Source organism: Podarcis vaucheri (genome assembly GCF_965113315.1).
Source record: "Podarcis vaucheri genome assembly, chromosome: 2".
Lineage (NCBI taxonomy): Eukaryota > Metazoa > Chordata > Lepidosauria > Squamata > Lacertidae > Podarcis > Podarcis vaucheri.
Window position 1 is genome coordinate 86,977,124 of NC_138760.1, and position 19,716 is coordinate 86,996,839.

General features: G+C 42.2%; 1 protein-coding gene across 4 annotated transcripts in view; it reads left to right on the forward strand.

The window, feature by feature from the left end:
- CACNA2D3 (calcium voltage-gated channel auxiliary subunit alpha2delta 3) overlaps window positions 1-19,716 on the forward strand; it is a 498,960-nt gene that overhangs the window by 374,331 nt on the left and 104,913 nt on the right. For all 4 annotated transcript variants that reach the window (XM_082209336.1, XM_082209333.1, XM_082209334.1 and 1 more), the window contains one exon: window positions 16,588-16,671. In XM_082209336.1, the coding sequence (XP_082065462.1) occupies window positions 16,588-16,671 (84 nt within the window). The remainder of the gene's footprint in view (window positions 1-16,587; window positions 16,672-19,716) is intronic.

Consider the following 19,716-nt stretch of genomic DNA (forward strand, 5'->3'; position numbering starts at 1 on the left):
TGTGGCCAAGATATAATCAGTACACTTAGCTTTGTCATTAGTACAGCTTTTTAAAAAGAGTTTGTGAATAACTCTTTAAAATGTCATTTGGGTAAACAGGATTTCTTACAACCTGTATAAGTATCCTTCCTCACCTTTTCTACATTAACAAGTTATAGAAAATATGGACAAATATCTCACCATGCTTTGTTCTTGCAGTGAAATTTAAAAGAAAAACTCCTGGAGAGTTTAATTCTAGTTTATTATTGCTAGGTGGAACACACACACACTCAGCAAATGTTGTTGTTTCACTTAAATATAGTTTTCTGTGAGTATTCAGCTTTTGTTCAACTCTATATATTCCTTTGTAGATATAGGCGATGCTTTGTAATGTATTATGGGAAAATCCACACTCTTTGAAACCAGTTTTGCACTTTAAGAGCATTATAAGAAGAATGCTCTTTTCTGGTTGGACTAGATCAAGATGAATTCTTTAGGAAGTAAATAAAAAGTCCTCAGAAAGCTTTGCTAATAACATTGTTAGATGCTATTTAATTTCTGCATACGTAGGAACAAAATGTCAAAGGAGACCATTTATAATATTCATGGATTCTTTTAGAAACCTCTTGTCCTCCCCAGTTTCCTAGAACTCCCACATCCTATTTTACTGACATTATTTGATGTACTGGACAAAGTCACACGAGCTGCTTAGAGTGGTCCTAAAGTCTTTCACATCTCCCTCAATGAGCATTACATAGATGGCTGTGAGCCTATTGTGCCCATCCACCAAAAAACAAAACAAAACAAAACCCACGGATTTCCACTCATACAACTGGATTTCCCCTTCTGCTCCCCCTGCAGGCCCTTGTATGCTCTGTTATGGGAGATGCTTTGGAGCAGATTTTGGGGGCTATTGGGAGCTCCATGAGAGGGAGAGAAGGAAGGAAGGAAGGAAGGAAGGAAGGAAGGAAGGAAGGAAGGAAGGAAGGAAGGAAGGGCAACCCTGTGGTATTCAGGGAAGTCCACTCATGAGACATTAGATTTCATCCTATGTGTTTACTAGATCCCATTTTCTTTCATGCCCTGTTTCTATAATGATTCAAAAGGACACGAAAAGATTCATTTGTGTAAACATGTATATGCTGCAGGAATACGTATCTCATTCAAAAAGTGCATTTGAACTAAAGCCTTGTGTGGACCATTAGTAAACATATAAACTCCTTTATGTGCAGCACCCCCCTTATTTTGCTCAGCGGTACATACCTTTCTGTTCCATTTAAATCAGTGGGTATCCTGTTTCTGCAAGGAATCTATGACCACACAAAATGCACATACTTATTGTAGAACAGGGAGCCAGGAGGATATGCATTTATATTCCATTTAGTTATGCTCCTAGCTAAAGGACTATGTAAAGACTGTGAGATCTGTTCAGTTAGTATTCAAAACAAGTTCCTGGACTTTCAGAATCCTTTAATCCAGTTGGTAGATCTCAGGATTCTAGTACAAAGTAGGTCGTGCAAGGCAGATATCTTCCCGCATGGCTCTGTGAAACTTAAAAGTAACACAAGGGCCCTTACCTTGTCTTCTTCCTCTCTTTAATTATGGGTTCCATAAACTAGATCTCATGCATTCCTTGTTTAAGAGGGAAATGTGGAATGAATTCCAGCAACAATAAATGATACAAGACAGATTGGCAAATGATGTAATCTTCCTTCCTTGTTTTTGTTCATGACAGCAGTTTTTTTAATGGGAAAAAGTGGATGTTTCCCTTCCTCACATCACTGCACATCTCTGGCTCATTACCATACACAATCATTCCAATGGTAAGTGCACAGATAAATAAAACTGTGAGGCCAGGGAGCTCACGACATTATATGCATTCCATGGGTTTTTAGGGTCATGATTTTTATTTTTATTTTAATCTGGATCCTTCAGCATGGTTTCATATCAGCACAGCAATAGAAGGAACTTAAAAGCCATCTCCATTTTCTCATTTATTTGAAGGATATGAACATATATCCTGATTAGCTTGTGTATGCTGTGCAGGTCAGAGGTGCTTGTGGGATGAAGAGCAACTTAATTGCAATGAACTCAAATGATAAACTAATAACCAGTAGTAACTAATGATAGAAAATTCCCATTTAATGTTTTATTTATTTTTAGTGGTGCAGTGATTACTGGAATGGTTTGTTACGGTGGGAAAATTGTAAATGTGAATGGGCCAGAAGTCATTATGTGTATGAAGGAAATTTGCTCTCAGATCATATAAGTTATTGGGACTATGAAGATTTTTTAAAATTATGTGTTAACCATGCAATAGGAGGAGGTATTGTGAAATGCATTCCCCTTTGGAGGGGACTAGAAAAACTGGCTAACATGTGTAGTAAGTGTATTATACAAAAAGTCAAGTTAAAGCTCTCTAACTCATTTCAGCCATATTTTGATGGATATGTTTGCTGACTTGAACTTTATAACTGAATCATCTTGTTGAGATTCTGTTCCCTGCCACGTTTACACAAATTAGAAAGGGGGGACCTGTGACCTTGCATAGGTTGTTGGACTGCAACTCCCATCATTCGTGCCACTTGGGGCTGATAGGAGTTGGAGTCTAACAGCAATCTGGAGGGTTCAGCATTTCTGACATCAATAACACATTGAATTGTGATCATTGTCAATTAAATTGACATTCTCTTGATCAAGTCTTCAAGAAGAAAGCTAGTGTTGACCTTCAGAGGAGTGCAGTAAGTTTAAATTAGCCACAGAATCTTCCAAACCCTATGGATAAACAAAGGTGAGTGTAACTCAAATCATCTGAGTAGCTTTCCTTATAGATACTTGCGCTGGTGATGAACAATGTAAGATCAGACATTAGATGGCAGCATAGCACTGCCATGTATAATCAACCATTGACATAGCCTTCACTGAAATCTGAGCAGGCAGAGCCATTATTCAACACACACACACACACACACACACACACACACACACACACACACATGCATGTTTTGAATATGTTGTGTTTATGTAAAAAGTGAAAGTTAAGACTTGTATTGAATGTGTTTCTCTTTACTGCAAAACACAGTATTATTAAAATGCAGAAACAAAGCCCCACTGGCATAAAATCATATATGGCAACAAGGAAACAGAAACTCTATATGTTTCACTTTCTGCTACATTTGAAAGCTCTGTTTGGCTGCAGTATGGAAATATTAACAGGAAATGTTTCCACGGTCCAAAGAAGCAGCCTTGAAAAAATGCATATACTTAAAACGAACAGAGTATAATATATATATATATCTTCCACAACGGGAAAGCTAGTAGGCGTCAGAGAGACAAAAAAGGAAAAACACCAGCCACAATTCAAAACACAATAGTAATGACTCCTCTTGTATTACAGATTAGAATATATAGTAATACTGTGTAATAAAGAGCACAGGAAACATCCTCAAATTAATTCCATTTGTTCTCATCGTGTGTCTTAAAAACATAAAATTCTGATCTTAATACATATATATCTACAGTGGTGCCTCGCAAGACGAAAAGAATCCGTTCTGTGATTCTCTTCGTCTAGCGGTTTTTTCGTCTTGCGAAGCAAGCCCATTGATGGATTAGCGGATTAGCGCTATTAGCGGCTTTTAGCGGCTTATCTGCTGATCGGATTAGCTGATAAGCGGCTTAGCGGCTTAGAAAAAGGGGGGGGAGGAAAAAAACCCAGCAGGAACTCGCAAGACATTGTCGTCTTGCGAAGCAAGCCCATAGGAAATTCGTTTTGCGAAGCACCTCCAAAACGGAAAACTCTGTCGTCTAGCGAGTTTTCCGTCTTGCGAGGCATTCGTCTTGCAGGGCACCAGTGTATCTATATATCTGTGTGTGTGTGTGTGTGTGTGTGTGTGTATATATATATATATATATGCAGGTTTTGGTGTCTTTGGGTGTCTTCCCGTGTAAGAGTCGGGGTGTCTGTGCGACGTTTCGACGAGGTCTCACTCGTCATCTTCAGGCTGGTGCTTTCGGCTTCTTGTTACTGGAACAGAGCAGAATCTGGTGTTTGAGTTCCTATAAATACTGTTGAGGGGTGTGGTGTATAGCCTCCAACGTTCTGGGCAGAGAGGAAGTTCCTAGATTAGTGTGCCTTTTCTTCTTTTGTTCCTTAATTACTTGAGGGATATCTTGAGTGATTTCATGAGTGATATTCTGAATACCACTGGGTGGGTCATTAAGTGTAGATTAGTTGCTAAAGCTTTCGTGTCTTGACCTCTTGAGCTTGTGAAGAGTTTTTCTGAGAAGATGGCTGTGCTGCATTTAGTTGTGCTCTGGCTTGGCTTCGTGTATAGGGGCGAGCTGTGGTTTTGTGCTTTGTGCCAGCCAGATCTGTGTAGGGATTGCAGGGGGGTGCAGCATCCGGAGGTGCCACTATAGTTTGGCTACTGGATGGAGTCTGTAATATGTCTGTGGAGAGGGTCTGGGTTTGGGTCTGGTGTGGTTGATTGGTGACGGCGTTCTGTGTGCCTCTGGTTCTGGTGTCGGTTTTTGTGGGGAGGGCTAATTTCCAGATGTCTGGCAGGCGGGACGTGTCGTCACGCTTGTTCATGTTGTGAGGGTGTTTCTCTATCTCGATGGCTTCCATGATTATTCTCTTGTGGTGATGTTCCGTGTTAAAGAGCAATTTGGAATCTGCAAAATTAATTTCGTGTCCTGTTTCTTTCATGTGTTGGAAAAGAGAGGAAGTTTTTTCTTCTTTTTTGACGGCATTCTTGTGTTCTGCGATACGTGCATTTATTCGTCTGTTTGTTTGTCCAATGTACGTGGCTGGGCAGACTTTGCAGGGTATTTCATAGACCCCTTGGTTTTCCAGCTGGATTTTGTCTTTTGGGTTTCTGAGGATATTGGCTATTTTTTGGTTGGTGCAGAAGGCTGTTTTGATATTGTGTTTATGGAGGATTTTGCTGATTTTGTCTGTAGTGCCCTTGATATAAGGAAGGAGGGCCATGCCATTGTTTTCTTCTGTGTCTTCTGTGCCCCCAAAAACCAAGACACAGAAGAAAACAATGGCATGGCCCTCCTTCCTTATATCAAGGGCACTACAGACAAAATCAGCAAAATCCTCCATAAACACAATATCAAAACAGCCTTCTGCACCAACCAAAAAATAGCCAATATCCTCAGAAACCCAAAAGACAAAATCCAGCTGGAAAACCAAGGGGTCTATGAAATACCCTGCAAAGTCTGCCCAGCCACGTACATTGGACAAACAAACAGACGAATAAATGCACGTATCGCAGAACACAAGAATGCCGTCAAAAAAGAAGAAAAAACTTCCTCTCTTTTCCAACACATGAAAGAAACAGGACACGAAATTAATTTTGCAGATTCCAAATTGCTCTTTAACACGGAACATCACCACAAGAGAATAATCATGGAAGCCATCGAGATAGAGAAACACCCTCACAACATGAACAAGCGTGACGACACGTCCCGCCTGCCAGACATCTGGAAATTAGCCCTCCCCACAAAAACCGACACCAGAACCAGAGGCACACAGAACGCCGTCACCAATCAACCACACCAGACCCAAACCCAGACCCTCTCCACAGACATATTACAGACTCCATCCAGTAGCCAAACTATAGTGGCACCTCCGGATGCTGCACCCCCCTGCAATCCCTACACAGATCTGGCTGGCACAAAGCACAAAACCACAGCTCGCCCCTATACACGAAGCCAAGCCAGAGCACAACTAAATGCAGCACAGCCATCTTCTCAGAAAAACTCTTCACAAGCTCAAGAGGTCAAGACACGAAAGCTTTAGCAACTAATCTACACTTAATGACCCACCCAGTGGTATTCAGAATATCACTCATGAAATCACTCAAGATATCCCTCAAGTAATTAAGGAACAAAAGAAGAAAAGGCACACTAATCTAGGAACTTCCTCTCTGCCCAGAACGTTGGAGGCTATACACCACACCCCTCAACAGTATTTATAGGAACTCAAACACCAGATTCTGCTCTGTTCCAGTAACAAGAAGCCGAAAGCACCAGCCTGAAGATGACGAGTGAGACCTCGTCGAAACGTCGCACAGACACCCCGACTCTTACACGGGAAGACACCCGAAGACACCAAAACCTGCATATATATATATATATATATATATATATATATATATATATATATATATATATATATATTATTTGTAAAAAAATACATTCTTAGGTGTGCGTGCACACACACACACACAGACTGTGTTTTGTTACCCTACATCATGATATAGTATCATTCGCAGAGACATTCTCACATGCTGAATGTCAGCTGGGCTGCTGAGTCCAGCCACTTCAATCAGTAACTTAGCTTTTCTTTTTAGTGAGTGAAAGTCACTCAGTCACTTCATTTAGACCTCTAAAATTGTCGAGACTCTTCCTAAAACTTTGAAGAGCATTGCCATCCCCTAGTTCCTCTCCGTCAAGTGATGAAAAAGAAATTGGGCTGAATGAAGGCTTATAAGGGAGTAACTGCTCTGAGAGACCCAATCAATTTAGAATTTGGGCAGAGTAATCCCAGTTTGTGCTGCTCTCTGTGGTTAGGAGGTGTCCTCCTGACAGGCTTCACCAGCAGTGGGCTGCACCACTGCAGAGGCCCTTGCCAAAGGTGGTGTTTCAAGCAGCGGTAACCAGCAGTAGGTCCTCAGAGTGGTTTGTGGGAGAGGTCAGAGCTGGGCTGGCAATGGATCAAAGCAAACACAGTTCCTGGAGAGGAGTCTAATTTTGGACCCCTGAGCTGCAGCAGCCTGAAGCTGGCACAGCAAAATAGGTACAGCATCTCTTCCTTCACCTTCTGCCTTAGCCAGCAGGAGCCAACAGCAATGAATCTGCCACTGCACACCCTTGCTCCTGTTAGAACTGCACCCTTAAAAGTCTACACTATTTGGGCTTTCAGTGTGAGCGCATATACACTCAGATTTTCAGTGGTTTTCACAAGCTACCTGGCAAGCTCTCCTGTGGACCAGCAATGGTGTTCTGTGCTTGGACCATCCAAAGCGCTTCATCAAGAAATGAGCTGCCTTGTTCTCATCCATAGGAACCTTCTAACCATTCTTTAACATTTGTTCCATGTAAAGTGCCTTGTTGTGGTAGATGCAATGATGCCAGCTCTATAGCCAAGTTTGTGTACATGATCTTTCTCCCTTGGTTATAGATGTTTCAGCCACCATGTATCAGCATGGACATTGCAAGTGGGACAAAATTAGGCCCATACTGTATAAATAACATTGGAAGTGTTTTAAATTAAAATGCCAACTATATTCAGGATATTTCTCCTCATACGGTCAAAATTTCTCAATGGACTGAGAAATAAATCCGGCTGAAACAAATGGGACTTAATTCAGATGCATTCTGATCCAAATAGTGCGCTAGTATAAATCAGCGGCAATTAAAAGTTTACCACCTCTGAATATGGAATTTTGGCTCTCATAACTATTGAAATCAGTGCGCCTTTTCAGTAAAATCTGGTTTCAGTTGAGGTGTAAGTTTCTCAGTTTGCTTATTGGAGTTATACAGCTTTAAACTTATTTCTGTGGGACTATTTGCTCTAATAAAGTTTAATAGCATGTGTAAATGCTTCCAGTTCTGAGTCGTAGCCAATTTCACGTTGATACCGCATTAAGACGTTGGTCTTGAAAAAGCAGTTGATCCGCTACTTTTGGGTTGAGGGACCTGTTGCCCTCCCAGTGCGGCTAGTAAAATGGTTCCAAATGGAACAGGATAGTAAATATGAGCATACTCCAGTGTTTGACAAACACGATTTGAGAGACAATAAAATATGAACCTTCCTTGGAATGTGTTAAATGTAATCTTGTTGTATAGGATAGATCTCAGTATTGTGCTATTACAGACACTCCATCTGTGCAAGCATTTCAGCTTGCCAAGTACAATGATCAGCCCTCTCTTTCCCCTACACACTGCTCTGAGGGTTCTCCTGACCCCTCCAGACCCAATTTTGGTTGTGCAGCGGAAGAGAGGGAAGCCATTTGCATAAGTGGAAGCCCTTGCGCAGGCGAAAACGGCTCCAAGAGTATATTTGTAAGAAAGTTGTTCCACAAGAGTGTAGCAAGGAAAATTCACCAGTCATTCTTTGGAAATCATTTGAACTTGCTTCCGAGTAAATGTGATTATTGTTGAGAGTTTAGGATTTTGAACTATTCCTGTAAACTGCTTGAAGTTTTGCTAAAATCAAGTCGTATATAAATGTTACTGTGACTCCAGTACTATTATTGTCCAAGAGCAAAGTGGTGTGTGTTCTCCCTGCCTACTTAAATGTATCAAAGGTCTTGGGGATAATAAAGTAACACATTTCAGTTTAATAATTTCAGTTTGCCGGGGAGATGCAGGGTGGGGTGGGGATACTCCCTGGTCCTGAACAGGATAACTGTTCCCCTGAAAGACCAGGTGCGCAGCCTGGGAGTCATTTTGGACTCACAGCTGTCGATTCTGTGTCCAGGGCAGCTGTTTACCAGCTCCATCTAGTTCGCAGGCTGAGACCCTACCTGCCCACAGACTGTCTCACCCAAGTGCACGCCCTGGTTATCTCCTGCTTGGACTACTGCAATGCACTCTACGTGGGGCTGCCTTTGAAAGTGACTCGGAAACTACAACTAATCTTGAATGCAGCAGCTAGACTGGTGACTGAGAGTGGCCATCGGGACCATATAACACTGGCCCTAAAAGATCTTCACTGGCTGCCAGTACGTTTCTGAGCACAATTCAAAGTGTTGGTGCTGATCTTCAAAGCCCTAAATGACCTTGGCCCAGTATACCTGATGGAGTGTCTCCACCCCCATCACTCAGCCTGGTCCTCCTCCAAGGGTCTTCTGCTGGTGACGCCCTCCCTTCAGATGTCAAAGAGATAATTTTAGAAGACATCTGAAGGCAGCCATGTATTGGGAGGTTTTTAACACTTGATGTTTTTATTATGTTTTTAGATATGCTTTAAGCCACCCAAGGCGGCTGGGGAAACCAAGCCAGATGGGTGGGTTATAAATAATAATAATAATAATAAATGTTATTTGTTATTATTTTACAGCAGGCTGTTGAAGTTTCATTTTCTGAAAAGAAACTCATCAGCTGTTGTACTTTGTTTTGTTTATAGGCACCAATGCTGGATTGAGAAACATCATGGATTAGCATTATCAAACCATAAGCGAGAAAAAGACATTGAGAATCTACCACAGGGTTTTATACCCCCCCAATAAATGGTATTTTTAAAAACTGAAATAGAGATTCAAACTACACACTAGGTTTTCCATGCGTTGTTAAGGGCTTCTATAATAGATCATACAAAGACAAGAGGAAAATAGCCCCTGCTGCCACTTGCTTCCAGAATCTGGTGTATACTTTTTTCCACTGACATTGGTGCCCACATATGCTAAGAACACTGACTCCTGGTCAGTACCCTCATTCATCAATTTATCAAAACATTTCATGATGCCCACCAACCTTCGCACCTGCATGCCAAAACCCTGTGATTTCAATGAGCAAATCTGCCACTAGGAGCACTCTAACCCAGAAGCATATAATTGATGAAAGGATATCAGCTCATCGCCATAGATAGTTTCTTACTTTTTCAAACGTTAGGCCCACTTACTCCATGCTAGCACTGCATACAGGACATCAGCACCAGTATATAATCTCTTTTAACAATATGTATTTTCCATCAAGGAAGATCTCCATATTAACAGTTTAGCCAGGTCAGGTACCATTTGCACTGAGCTCTCTGCATTTGCCCTGCATGAAAATAATCATGCAGTTTGCTTCTAGTTCCACTCCTCTTCGATCGCCTATTCTTACAACCACAAGCATGTGACAGTTTAACTCAGCTGTTTCTTTGCAGGCACAGTCGGCCACGTGATCTCACTCTTATTTCTAGTCACGTAGGATAGCTCAGTGCAAATGAAACTTTTCTTACAGGCAAACTGCAACTCATGTACATAATAAGAACACAAATTCCCAGCATTAGTTCAGATATGATGACAGTGTTGGTTTCATTTTTGTAGTAACCCTATATTCTACAAAATCCTATTTGTTCTTCTTTCAAAAGGAAGTTAACATGAAAAATATTCACAAAATCATAACTGCCCTTATACAATTGTTTTCATCATTGGCCTTGGTAAAGGAAGTTGTGTGTGTGTGTGTGTGTGTGTGTGTGTGTGTGTGTGTATGAACGAAAGATAAAAACCTTCCCCTAAATACGATGGCAGTTATGTACCCAAAGCAAGTTGCTGAGTTTAAGTTACCGGTAAATGTTAACAGCCACAATGCATTGTATGTAGCAAAAAAGACTCGGTGTATTTAAAGATTGCTAAACCAGTATTAAGGCTTTCATAGCTGTAAATTCTGGGAAAATTTGTTTCTCCTAATATAGAAAAACAGAGAAATCCAAGTCTCAGAGGAAACATTAATGCCCCACTTAAACGGTGTTAGCCTTTCATAAGCAGCAAATCTCATTTCTCTCTGGGGAGTCCTGCCTGAAAACTAAGATAACCTACACTTACCCTTGCTTTTTCAGAGACTCCATAAAACTCTACAGCTGTAGCTGACAGTGGAATATTTAAATGATTTGAACAGTGTAAATGCCTTGTGTTCATTTAAATAACTGAAGAGTTCAATTACTTGAATGTCAACAATTATTCCTGTCGGAGTTTACATGTTAAAAAAGAAAGAGCATCTGAATCCCTGTGAGGGCATTAAATTGCTATCTAATTAGCAATCCTAAATTACATATATTAAAAAGATAATTAACAGTTTGAATGCCTTGCTGGAAAAACCAGTTGCACATACAAATGAAATGCAAGAAATTTGGTAGTAAGATACTTGCAGTTTACTTTGCTTCTTTACTTTCAACTTTGACGTTAGGTAGAAACAAGCTCACCGAGTTTTAAGTCTGGTAATGTTGAAATGATGGCAGATGGTTTAAATTATTTCCACTCTAAGGAGATATAATTATAAGCAGCTGTCAGTTTTACATAATCCTGAATGATAAGGTCTTAAGAATGCAAATTAAATCCTAAATTAAGAGGGTTTGCCGTGGAAAGAATCAAGTACACGTCACACTACTAATCTGCTTGTATGTGGTTGATCTGATCTGAAGGTATTGTTTACCCAGTGTTTATAGGTACATAAAGATCTGTGCACAATTTTCTCTGTCATTAATTTAGACCAGGGGTAGCCAGTGTGGTACCCTCCAAATTTTATTTAGCTCCTATCATCCCTGGTTATGCTGGCTGAGGCTGATGGGCATTGGAGTCCAATGGTAGCTGGATGGCACCATGTTGTCTACCCCTTATTTTTATCAATACAGTACTTCTTAAAGCCTTGTAGTAAGGAAGCCCCTTTTAGTCATGCTTGATCCATTTGGCTCTCCAGAAATACAAAACAGAGGGCAGATTCTCTATTTCATATGACAAAATTACCACAAGGCATTTTACCACAAGATCCAAGTGCTTCAGGCTATTCCATACAGCTGCCTTTTCACGTTGTGAAAGTAGTATTTACCACGTTGGGGGGGGGGCCTTTTGAAAAGCAGCAAGTTCCACCTGTCCTCAGGAGTAGCATGAGAGGACGGCCAATGTAAAAATACAGATACCTCAGCTGTATAATCTGTCTATAGCAAAGGTTCTCAGCTCAGAAAGAATGGGGCTTTGAGGGCCTTTAGAATCCAGGCTTGTGGGATCTGCTCAGCTTTTAGTTAGTTTTTTTATTAGAACCCTAGGATCCCCCACCAAGAGTCAGAACAGTAATGGGGGTGTCAGCATATTCTTAGATTTAAGTAACGGAGTGCCTCTGAGCATATCCTCATAGTCCTGTCACACACAAAATCCTACCCCAACAAACTTTATCTCAGCAGCCTAATTTAGAAGGGTGTCATTGTTATTGTTATTATCAGTGTGTCAGAATCACACATTATCAGTCAGAATCCTTGCTGATATGCTGTAAATCAGACTGAGATCTAGTGGAAGCTGATCTATCTTCTGTATAGTCAGTACATTCTGATCTACTTTCTACTTCAAAGTTATCCAAAGTTGAAAATATCTACGGGAGAGGTGGGGGAAGTTTCCATAGCTCCCATTATCAGTTGCATTGATGGATTCCTTGCAATAGCTTGCATTGTTATGATTAGGTAGGTTTGATGAATTAGGACAAAGACTTGCCTGAGGAGGGATTAGTCAGCTTCTTTTCATACATTCATATTTTCATGCACTCCTGCACTGGAGGTGGTTGGACTAGATTACTCTCGGGGTCCCTTCCAGCTCTAGAATTCTAGAATTCTGTGGTACCAACAGCTGATTATATCTCTTTAGAAGACTTTTTCACTTTGAGAACCAGAGGTTTAGATGTGTTCTGTGTTGTTTGTAACATAAGCGTGTACGGGGGGTGGGGGGCGGCGGGTGAGAAATCAAAATTTTCTCATACGTTACATTGCCAGGGGGTTCTTTCAGGGCTGTACATCTTTATTTGCTTCCCTTTTTCCCCCTGTGTGAAAGCTGAGGTTTATTCCCCCACCCACTGCCCCTCCTTTTATGTGACATAGTTAAGGGTTGGGGTTTTTTCATTGCATTATGGGTTGGAAATTTTACTGCATGGCAGATTGTTACTGCCAGCTGGCATGGACATCCAATCCAAAATAACTGGTCTTCATTGCCAACCATAATCTAAGAATTTCTGGATTAAAATCTCAAATTATAGCTTTGGTCTGGAGCTCTTTCTTTGGAAAGGGAGGGAAAAGGTTAGCTCTTATTCTCTTATAAGAAAGCAAAGAAAGTCACACTTTTGTTTAATCTTAATCTTGGGAGTTTGCTTTTACAAGGACCCTTTTATGAGTGAACACATTTCAAATGCTTTACAAATTCAGGGCCCAGCAGGGCTCAGTAAAGGATCATGCTCAGCTACAAAATAAATGCAGCTCACATGATACTAGGATTGCAGGAAACCAGGTCTTTTTTTTAAAGCAAATTAAATAAAAAAAGCTTAAAAGCCTGCCAGTGGAGATTTAAACCGAGAGCCCATGCTGCTCCCAGACACATCCCCAGGGGGAGAGTTGTACGTATGCCAACTTAATTCTTCCTCTGGGAATTTAATGCCGATAAATGGAGCAGAGAGGTAGTTTTGCAACTCCAAAGGCTGAAGCCTAACTTCCATTCTAATAATGAAACCCAACACTGGGCGGGGTTCCCTAGGCTAGACTTGTCACGTGATATTTCTGCCTTACCTTGTTAAGTGCTCACTCGCTAAGAAGGTATGTTGTCTAGAGCCAAGGATATTAGCAAACTGGATTTGCATGTTGCTTTTAAGATGTTACTCTCCCCCTCCCCATCTCCCTATTACATGCTTGAGTCATTTGGATATTTGAACTCAACAAATTCCTTATCCCACCGGCAACACCTGGCAGTGTTGCGTGCCCTTTTTAACTTCTGCTTCTTCCATCGATGCAGGGGAACAAGATCCAGCAGAGGTAGCCCGCTCTCTTCAGGAAGGGTTCCCAACTCTCTGGGGAAGCTTTCCAAAAAGAGGGGGGAAATGGTGAAAAACCCCTCTCCTTTCCCCACAATGGGATTAGTCTGTGAGTGAAGTTTAAAGCAGAAGCAGAGCACTGCTGAAATCAAACCACAGGCCTATCACGTCCAACATCCTACGTCTCACACTGTGGCCAAGCAGATGACTTTGGGAAGTCAACGATCAGGACATGCAGGCAATAATAGCCCTCTCCCACGGTTGTTCCCCAGCGCCTGGACATCAAGTATCTGGATTCACGCCAATCTGTTTTATTTATATTAACTTGATTTACACCCTGCATTACTTATAACAACTTGAGTAAATCATCAGAGCAACAATGCAAGATAAAAGAAAGAGAAAAACTGAGATAGAAATAATTATAAAAGCATGTTAACAATAAGAAAAGCAATATTAACGTTTCGGCAGCGTGCCAGATTAAACCTGTAACAGTTACCCAAAAGCCTTCCAAAAACAAGGAGTTTCAGTGCTTTCCCATGTTTGTTATGGGTTTCATACATGTTCCATTAGGCTGGTACTGCTATAAGCATGCCAATGCTGTCAGCCTCCTCCCTTGGGCAGCTCACAGTGGCTGCTAGAAAGTGGGCAAGGAGGAGGGGAGGCTGCCACCACTGAAGCCCAGCCCCACGTCCCATGCCAGCTCTGAGGGGCAGACAGAGGAAGAAAGGGGGAGCAGATCACAAGGAGTCTTGATTTTTTTATTTTAAAAAATGTTATGTGTGTCTGCATTTAATCTTGCTCCTTTCTAAAATTTATTTGTATGTGGTTTTTTTTTTTTTTTTTTGTAAATCTACCAAAGAATAAAACAAAATCTCAGGACAGTGGAGGGTGTGTAGTGGTGGAGGAAATGCTTGGGGGGGGTGACAAAAAATGGGGGGGGGCGAGGAGGGTCAGTTGTGGTAGGGAGGGAGAAATGTCCCTATTTTCATCTGAGTAATGTTGGAGGGTATGTAATACCTCAAGAGGATTAGAGTGAGATTGAGAGGACAATCCAAGTTTTCCTCATGCCAGGCTGTGGAAGAGGGTCGGATTGAGTGGAGGTCTCCCTCTGCTTAGCTCTGCTGTCTGCTGCCTGCTGCCTGCTGCCAAATATGAGGGTAGGCAAGAGTATTGGTTATACCAATGTCGGCAGAGCCCAGAGAAAAGGTCCCCAAATGTGCTGTTCTGAGAGTGGAGGAGGTGGCAGTTTGCTGGCTCTTAAGCTAGGGGACGCGGGTGGCGCAGGGGACGCGGGTGGCGCTGTGGGCTAAAGCCTCAGCGCCTAGGGCTTGCCGATCGAAAGGTCGGCGGTTCGAATCCCCGCGGCGGGGTGCGCTCCCGCTGCTCGGTCCCAGCGCCTGCCAACCTAGCAGTTCGAAAGCACCCCCGGGGGCAAGTAGATAAATAGGTACCGCTTACCAGCGGGAAGGTAAACGGCGTTCCGTGTGCGGCTCTGGCTCGCCAGAGCAGCGTTGTCACGCTGGCCACGTGACCCGGAAGTGTCTCCGGACAGCGCTGGCCCCCGGCCAATAAATGTGAGATGGGCGCACAAACCCCAGAGTCTGGCAAGACTGGCCCGTCGGGCAGGGGTACCTTTACCTTTACCTTTAAGCTAGTTTCACTGCTGTTGGGTGAAGGCCTCAAGCCTGATTCAAACCCAGTCACTATGCTAGCCTGGAGTTTGTGAAGGAGCAGGTCTGAATTGTTCCCCCCCCTCTTCCCTTGCAGCGGAGCTGTAGGTACAGTAAATAATTCTGCCACTCTGCAGAACCCTGCTGGTGTGGAGTGGGGAGGTTGTATTTTGCCCTAAATGTGGAAATGTTCTGAAACATGCTGGCCAAAATAAAAATGTTCAGAAGATGCTACAATCCTCAGAAATTTAGCCCTCTCTCACATCTGTGTGAATAAAGGTAAAAATGTTTATAGATTGCCACACTGAGATTACAGAATCCATCGTGCAGTGCAGCTGTGAACAAAGTGTGTGTGCTTAAAAGAATTTAACACCTTTTCCTGAAGCAAACAATTCCTCAGAGTAATGCTGGCAGAATTTGTATAGGCAGTTAGATTTTTGGCAGAATTCATAGCTTGGTGCCAGAAAAGAGTTTTTCAGATGGATGTCTTTCTGTGGATTTTGTACAGCCTTAGTTTTAACACTGAGTAATACAGAATAACTAACTGTGTGCACTTGAGATGTACTCGTAACAGAATGCATTGATTTATTTTCTTGGGTGAGCTCACAACATTTCATTGTAGGTATTAGCTTTAACCCATAACAAGGTGTTTCTTCGGGGTCTCTCAGTTGTGATGTGCAGCAGGGGGCAGGATTTTCCTACGTTACAGGAACGCCAGTGTCAAAGCCATTTGTCATCATGTGATGCTTGTTTTAAAATGTGAGATTTACAGTGTTACCATATTAGTGATAAAAACAAATAGCATGTTTCTATTAGCGTGCTTCTTGTGTTCTCCCACCCATCTCTCCCCATGAAAGGGCTGATAAACTACAGTATCAGCAGATATTAACACCAAACTTCCTAGGAATAGGGCCTTATCTTGTTTAAAGAGAAATATGTAAACGTTTTGTTGATAACACTTTAGGAAATATCACTTCCTGCATGGCTGCAAGAACTATTTCAGGATGTATTTTATAAACTTTGGGAGTACGACTTGCATACTTTCCATATGGTGTAGTAGCTGGTAGTCTAATGTATCTGTGGTGCTCATACAAAGCAACTTTCTTTTATTAGGTGTCCAAGTTTATTTGTCCCCAATTCCTTGGTGTCAAGGGTACACTGACAATTGCTGTGCTTATAGTCTGTGAAAAGGGCACGTTCTGATGAAAGGAAATCCATTCTGGAGCCCCCAAGAGTTGTGTTAAAACAAAACATTTGATTGTGTAAAGCTGTGTGTGCTTACCTCGGGGTTAACCAAAGACATTGCTGAAACCACCCATTGCATCTAAACACCTCTCTAGCATAAAAGCTGAACTTGAGGTTGTAAAGAAATGGCTCATCATTTTGTCCAATGTCTTTTTCTAAAAAAACAAAACCACATTTTTTTTTTAAACTCTAGTATGAAGAAGTAAAAAAGCGAAGGAAGCCCAACTATAGCAGCGTCGACCTTTCCGAGGTGGAGTGGGAAGACAGGGATGATGTGGTGAGTGATTTGTTCTGTCAGAGCTTGTCAGAAAGGTCAGTGCATTCACTAATATACCACTTTCAAGTGTTAAGCAGCAAGAAGAAAAGAGAAGCGAAAGATAATGGTCCATGTTCTTCCCCTTCTCCATTCAAATTTTATATTTTTTCTTCTCGTTTTGACTTTCTCGCTCTCCTTCCGCTTCGTACATACGTATCCCCATGTATAGATGTACCAAGGATATATTGCCATTTGCCCTGCGCAACATCTTGCATTCCATTGGTTACCATGGAAGGTACCAAAGGCAGGCCATATTGGGTGGTGGTCCAGGGAAGCACTTAATAAGAGGCCATGTGTATAAATCCCTGTATTGCTTAGGTTCATTTGGTTCATTTAGTCTGCTGCTCAGTGATTGGGGGGGGGGGCAGAGAATAGAAGAGAGCCCAGTGTTATATGGAGCTTGGGTGGGATTCAACTATTGTGCCCCACTAGTGGAAACCCAGTTGATATACCAGCTGCAGCAGGAAGGGGCAGCAAGATTTCAGGAAGCCAGAATCTGTATGTCATGTGGAGAGGATTGGCATAATATATAATTCTAGGGAGACTCATATTCAAACCCATGCTCAGGCCTACTCTCTTAGCCTAATGCTTCTCATAGCTGTATAGGTCAAATGAAACAAACACACTTGACCACCTTGCGAAGCCTGAAAGGTGAAAAACCAGGGTATAAATAATGCAATAAATAAATAAATAACCTGAATGTGCTTAGTGGAAAGATGGGAAATAAAGGTGATAAATCACAGGGTGGGTGATACATACAGCTATAAGGGTTGGCAGAGGGAGACTAGTCCTGTTACAAGCTCTACCAGCCATAGAGCTTGGTAAGATGAATGAGGAGGAGGTGCCAAACCCCACCATCTCCATAGGGGCAGAATTTTAAACTTTTGAAAGCCAGGAGTCACCTCTGGATCCTGCCGAGTAAATAACATTTAGATGTTAGATTATACAACAAGAACAAATCCTGTGCCAAATTTTGCCAGGCTGCTCTATATCTCTGAAGAAGTTTCCCTGTTGCTTATGAAGCAATTTAAAATGCCAGAAACCAACCAATATTTTAAAAAGAACCACATTTTTGGTCTCTGTCCAAACCCCAGAATCCAGAACTGCAGGATCATGTTAGTGCTGTCCATCTAACACCTTCTTTTAGGTATGTGCTAATCTTTTCAGTTAAGTTCTTTCTGTTCCAAGATCATGCTCCTCCCTTGTCCATATCTCTGTTGTCCAGTCAGTTTGCATCTCCCTTCTGTGTCATTCTTTATTTACATGTCAATTCCTTGAGCTGTACTGTATCAAAAGTTTTCCTTATGTCCATGGCTTAACCTTTGCCTGGTCTTTCTGTTACTTCCCCCATAAATCTGATTTGTTAGGCATGATTCGTTTTGTGCAAATCCATGCTGACTGTCCTTAATTAAATCATAACTTTCCAGGTGTTCTCCTTTCGGTTCCTGTTATTGAGCTTTTCCCATAATGTCTGCGCCGACTAAAGTCATGCTTGCATGTCTGCATTTTCATAGATATTTCCTAGCACTCTTCTCAAATATCAGCAGTACATTAGCATCCCCTATATCCTTCCAAAACCCACTCATTTTGGAGAGGTTTTGAATATATCAACGGAAGGTTCCCATATTTACAGTGTCACGTCTTTCTGAAATCTGGGATTCATCACGTATGTCTGCCTCTGGAGCATTATCAGCATTCAGATGTAGGCATTTCTTATCCTTTTTCTCCAACTCAAGTTTATGTTTTCCTTCTCCCTTGCAAAATATATGTCTGATTCTGTCAGCCCACCCCTACTCAGTTTATAAATAATGAAATATTTCATGGGTTTAACAGTGCCAGTTTTCCTGTGTTTTGCTGATTAAATCAGCTCATCTTTTCTGAGACTTTTCCCCTCTTCCCTTCCGCTCTTGTGATTTCTGCTCCTAAACATTTCCACTAAATTTTGTGATGTTTCCTACATTCTTTTCTGCATTTTCAACCTGAACTTGGGCTTAATTCATTTCAAAATGAGATTTGCAAGTGAAATTCCCTACTTGTGCAATTCAAATCAAAATACCCAGATTCTGCAATTGCTGAAGTCCATTGAACATCTCACCAGAGACTCAGAGACTTCTGTTTAATCTGTTCATTAGCACTCACTGGAGAGCATATGCACTATCAAGCTTTCTAGAAGAAGGGAAAAGACTGACTGCCCTTCAAATTGAAACCGCGATATGCATGTTGTCCTTAGACTAGTTTGCAGAGGTCGAGGGAGGGGCCTGCTGTTATAATGCTGCTCTCATCAAGAAAGGGACCAAGGGTAGTAGGAAACAGTTAGTACAGCTCATATCCTGTTGTCTCCGTGGTTGGAGCTGGAGCTGGGGTGGGGAGATTTATTTTTCTTATTCCCTGCCAGTCAATAGAATGTTTGAGAGTGTGATTGCTGACTCAGTACATCTCAGAGGCATAGGAGCTATTTGGTTCAACTCTGGATGTTTCAATCCACTATCTTGATTCAAAATGGCATCCAACTGTTGCTGCTATATCAGTGGCAGCAAAACTGCACCAACGCAATATCTTGGCTTGACTCTGGACACTAACATGTCCATCTGCAGGGGCCGGTGTTTTGTTTGGGACCACATCCTCATCTCAGCATTACTGTGACTTCAGCCACCACTCTGGCCCAGCAGTGCCAGGTATAGAGGGTGGAGGGGCTTCAGTTCCCCCAATATTTGGGGGCCCCCCAGTATTGAGGGAGCTGCCACTGGGTGCCCCCCCTGCGCCCCAGCCTCCACCCAGCAGCCCAGGAGCCTGGCTGCATGTGGGATGAATGAAGCAAAGATCACCCATGTTCATCCCAAACTCCGCACGGCTGGGAGGAGCGTGGACAATCTTTGATTCACTCGTCCCAGCCTCTGCCTGGCTCCTGAGCTCCTGGACCATGGCTGGGATGAGCAAACAGATATCGCCCTCTGTGCAACCTGCCCCTGCCTGGCACATTCCAGGTGGCATCACGTGACACATCAC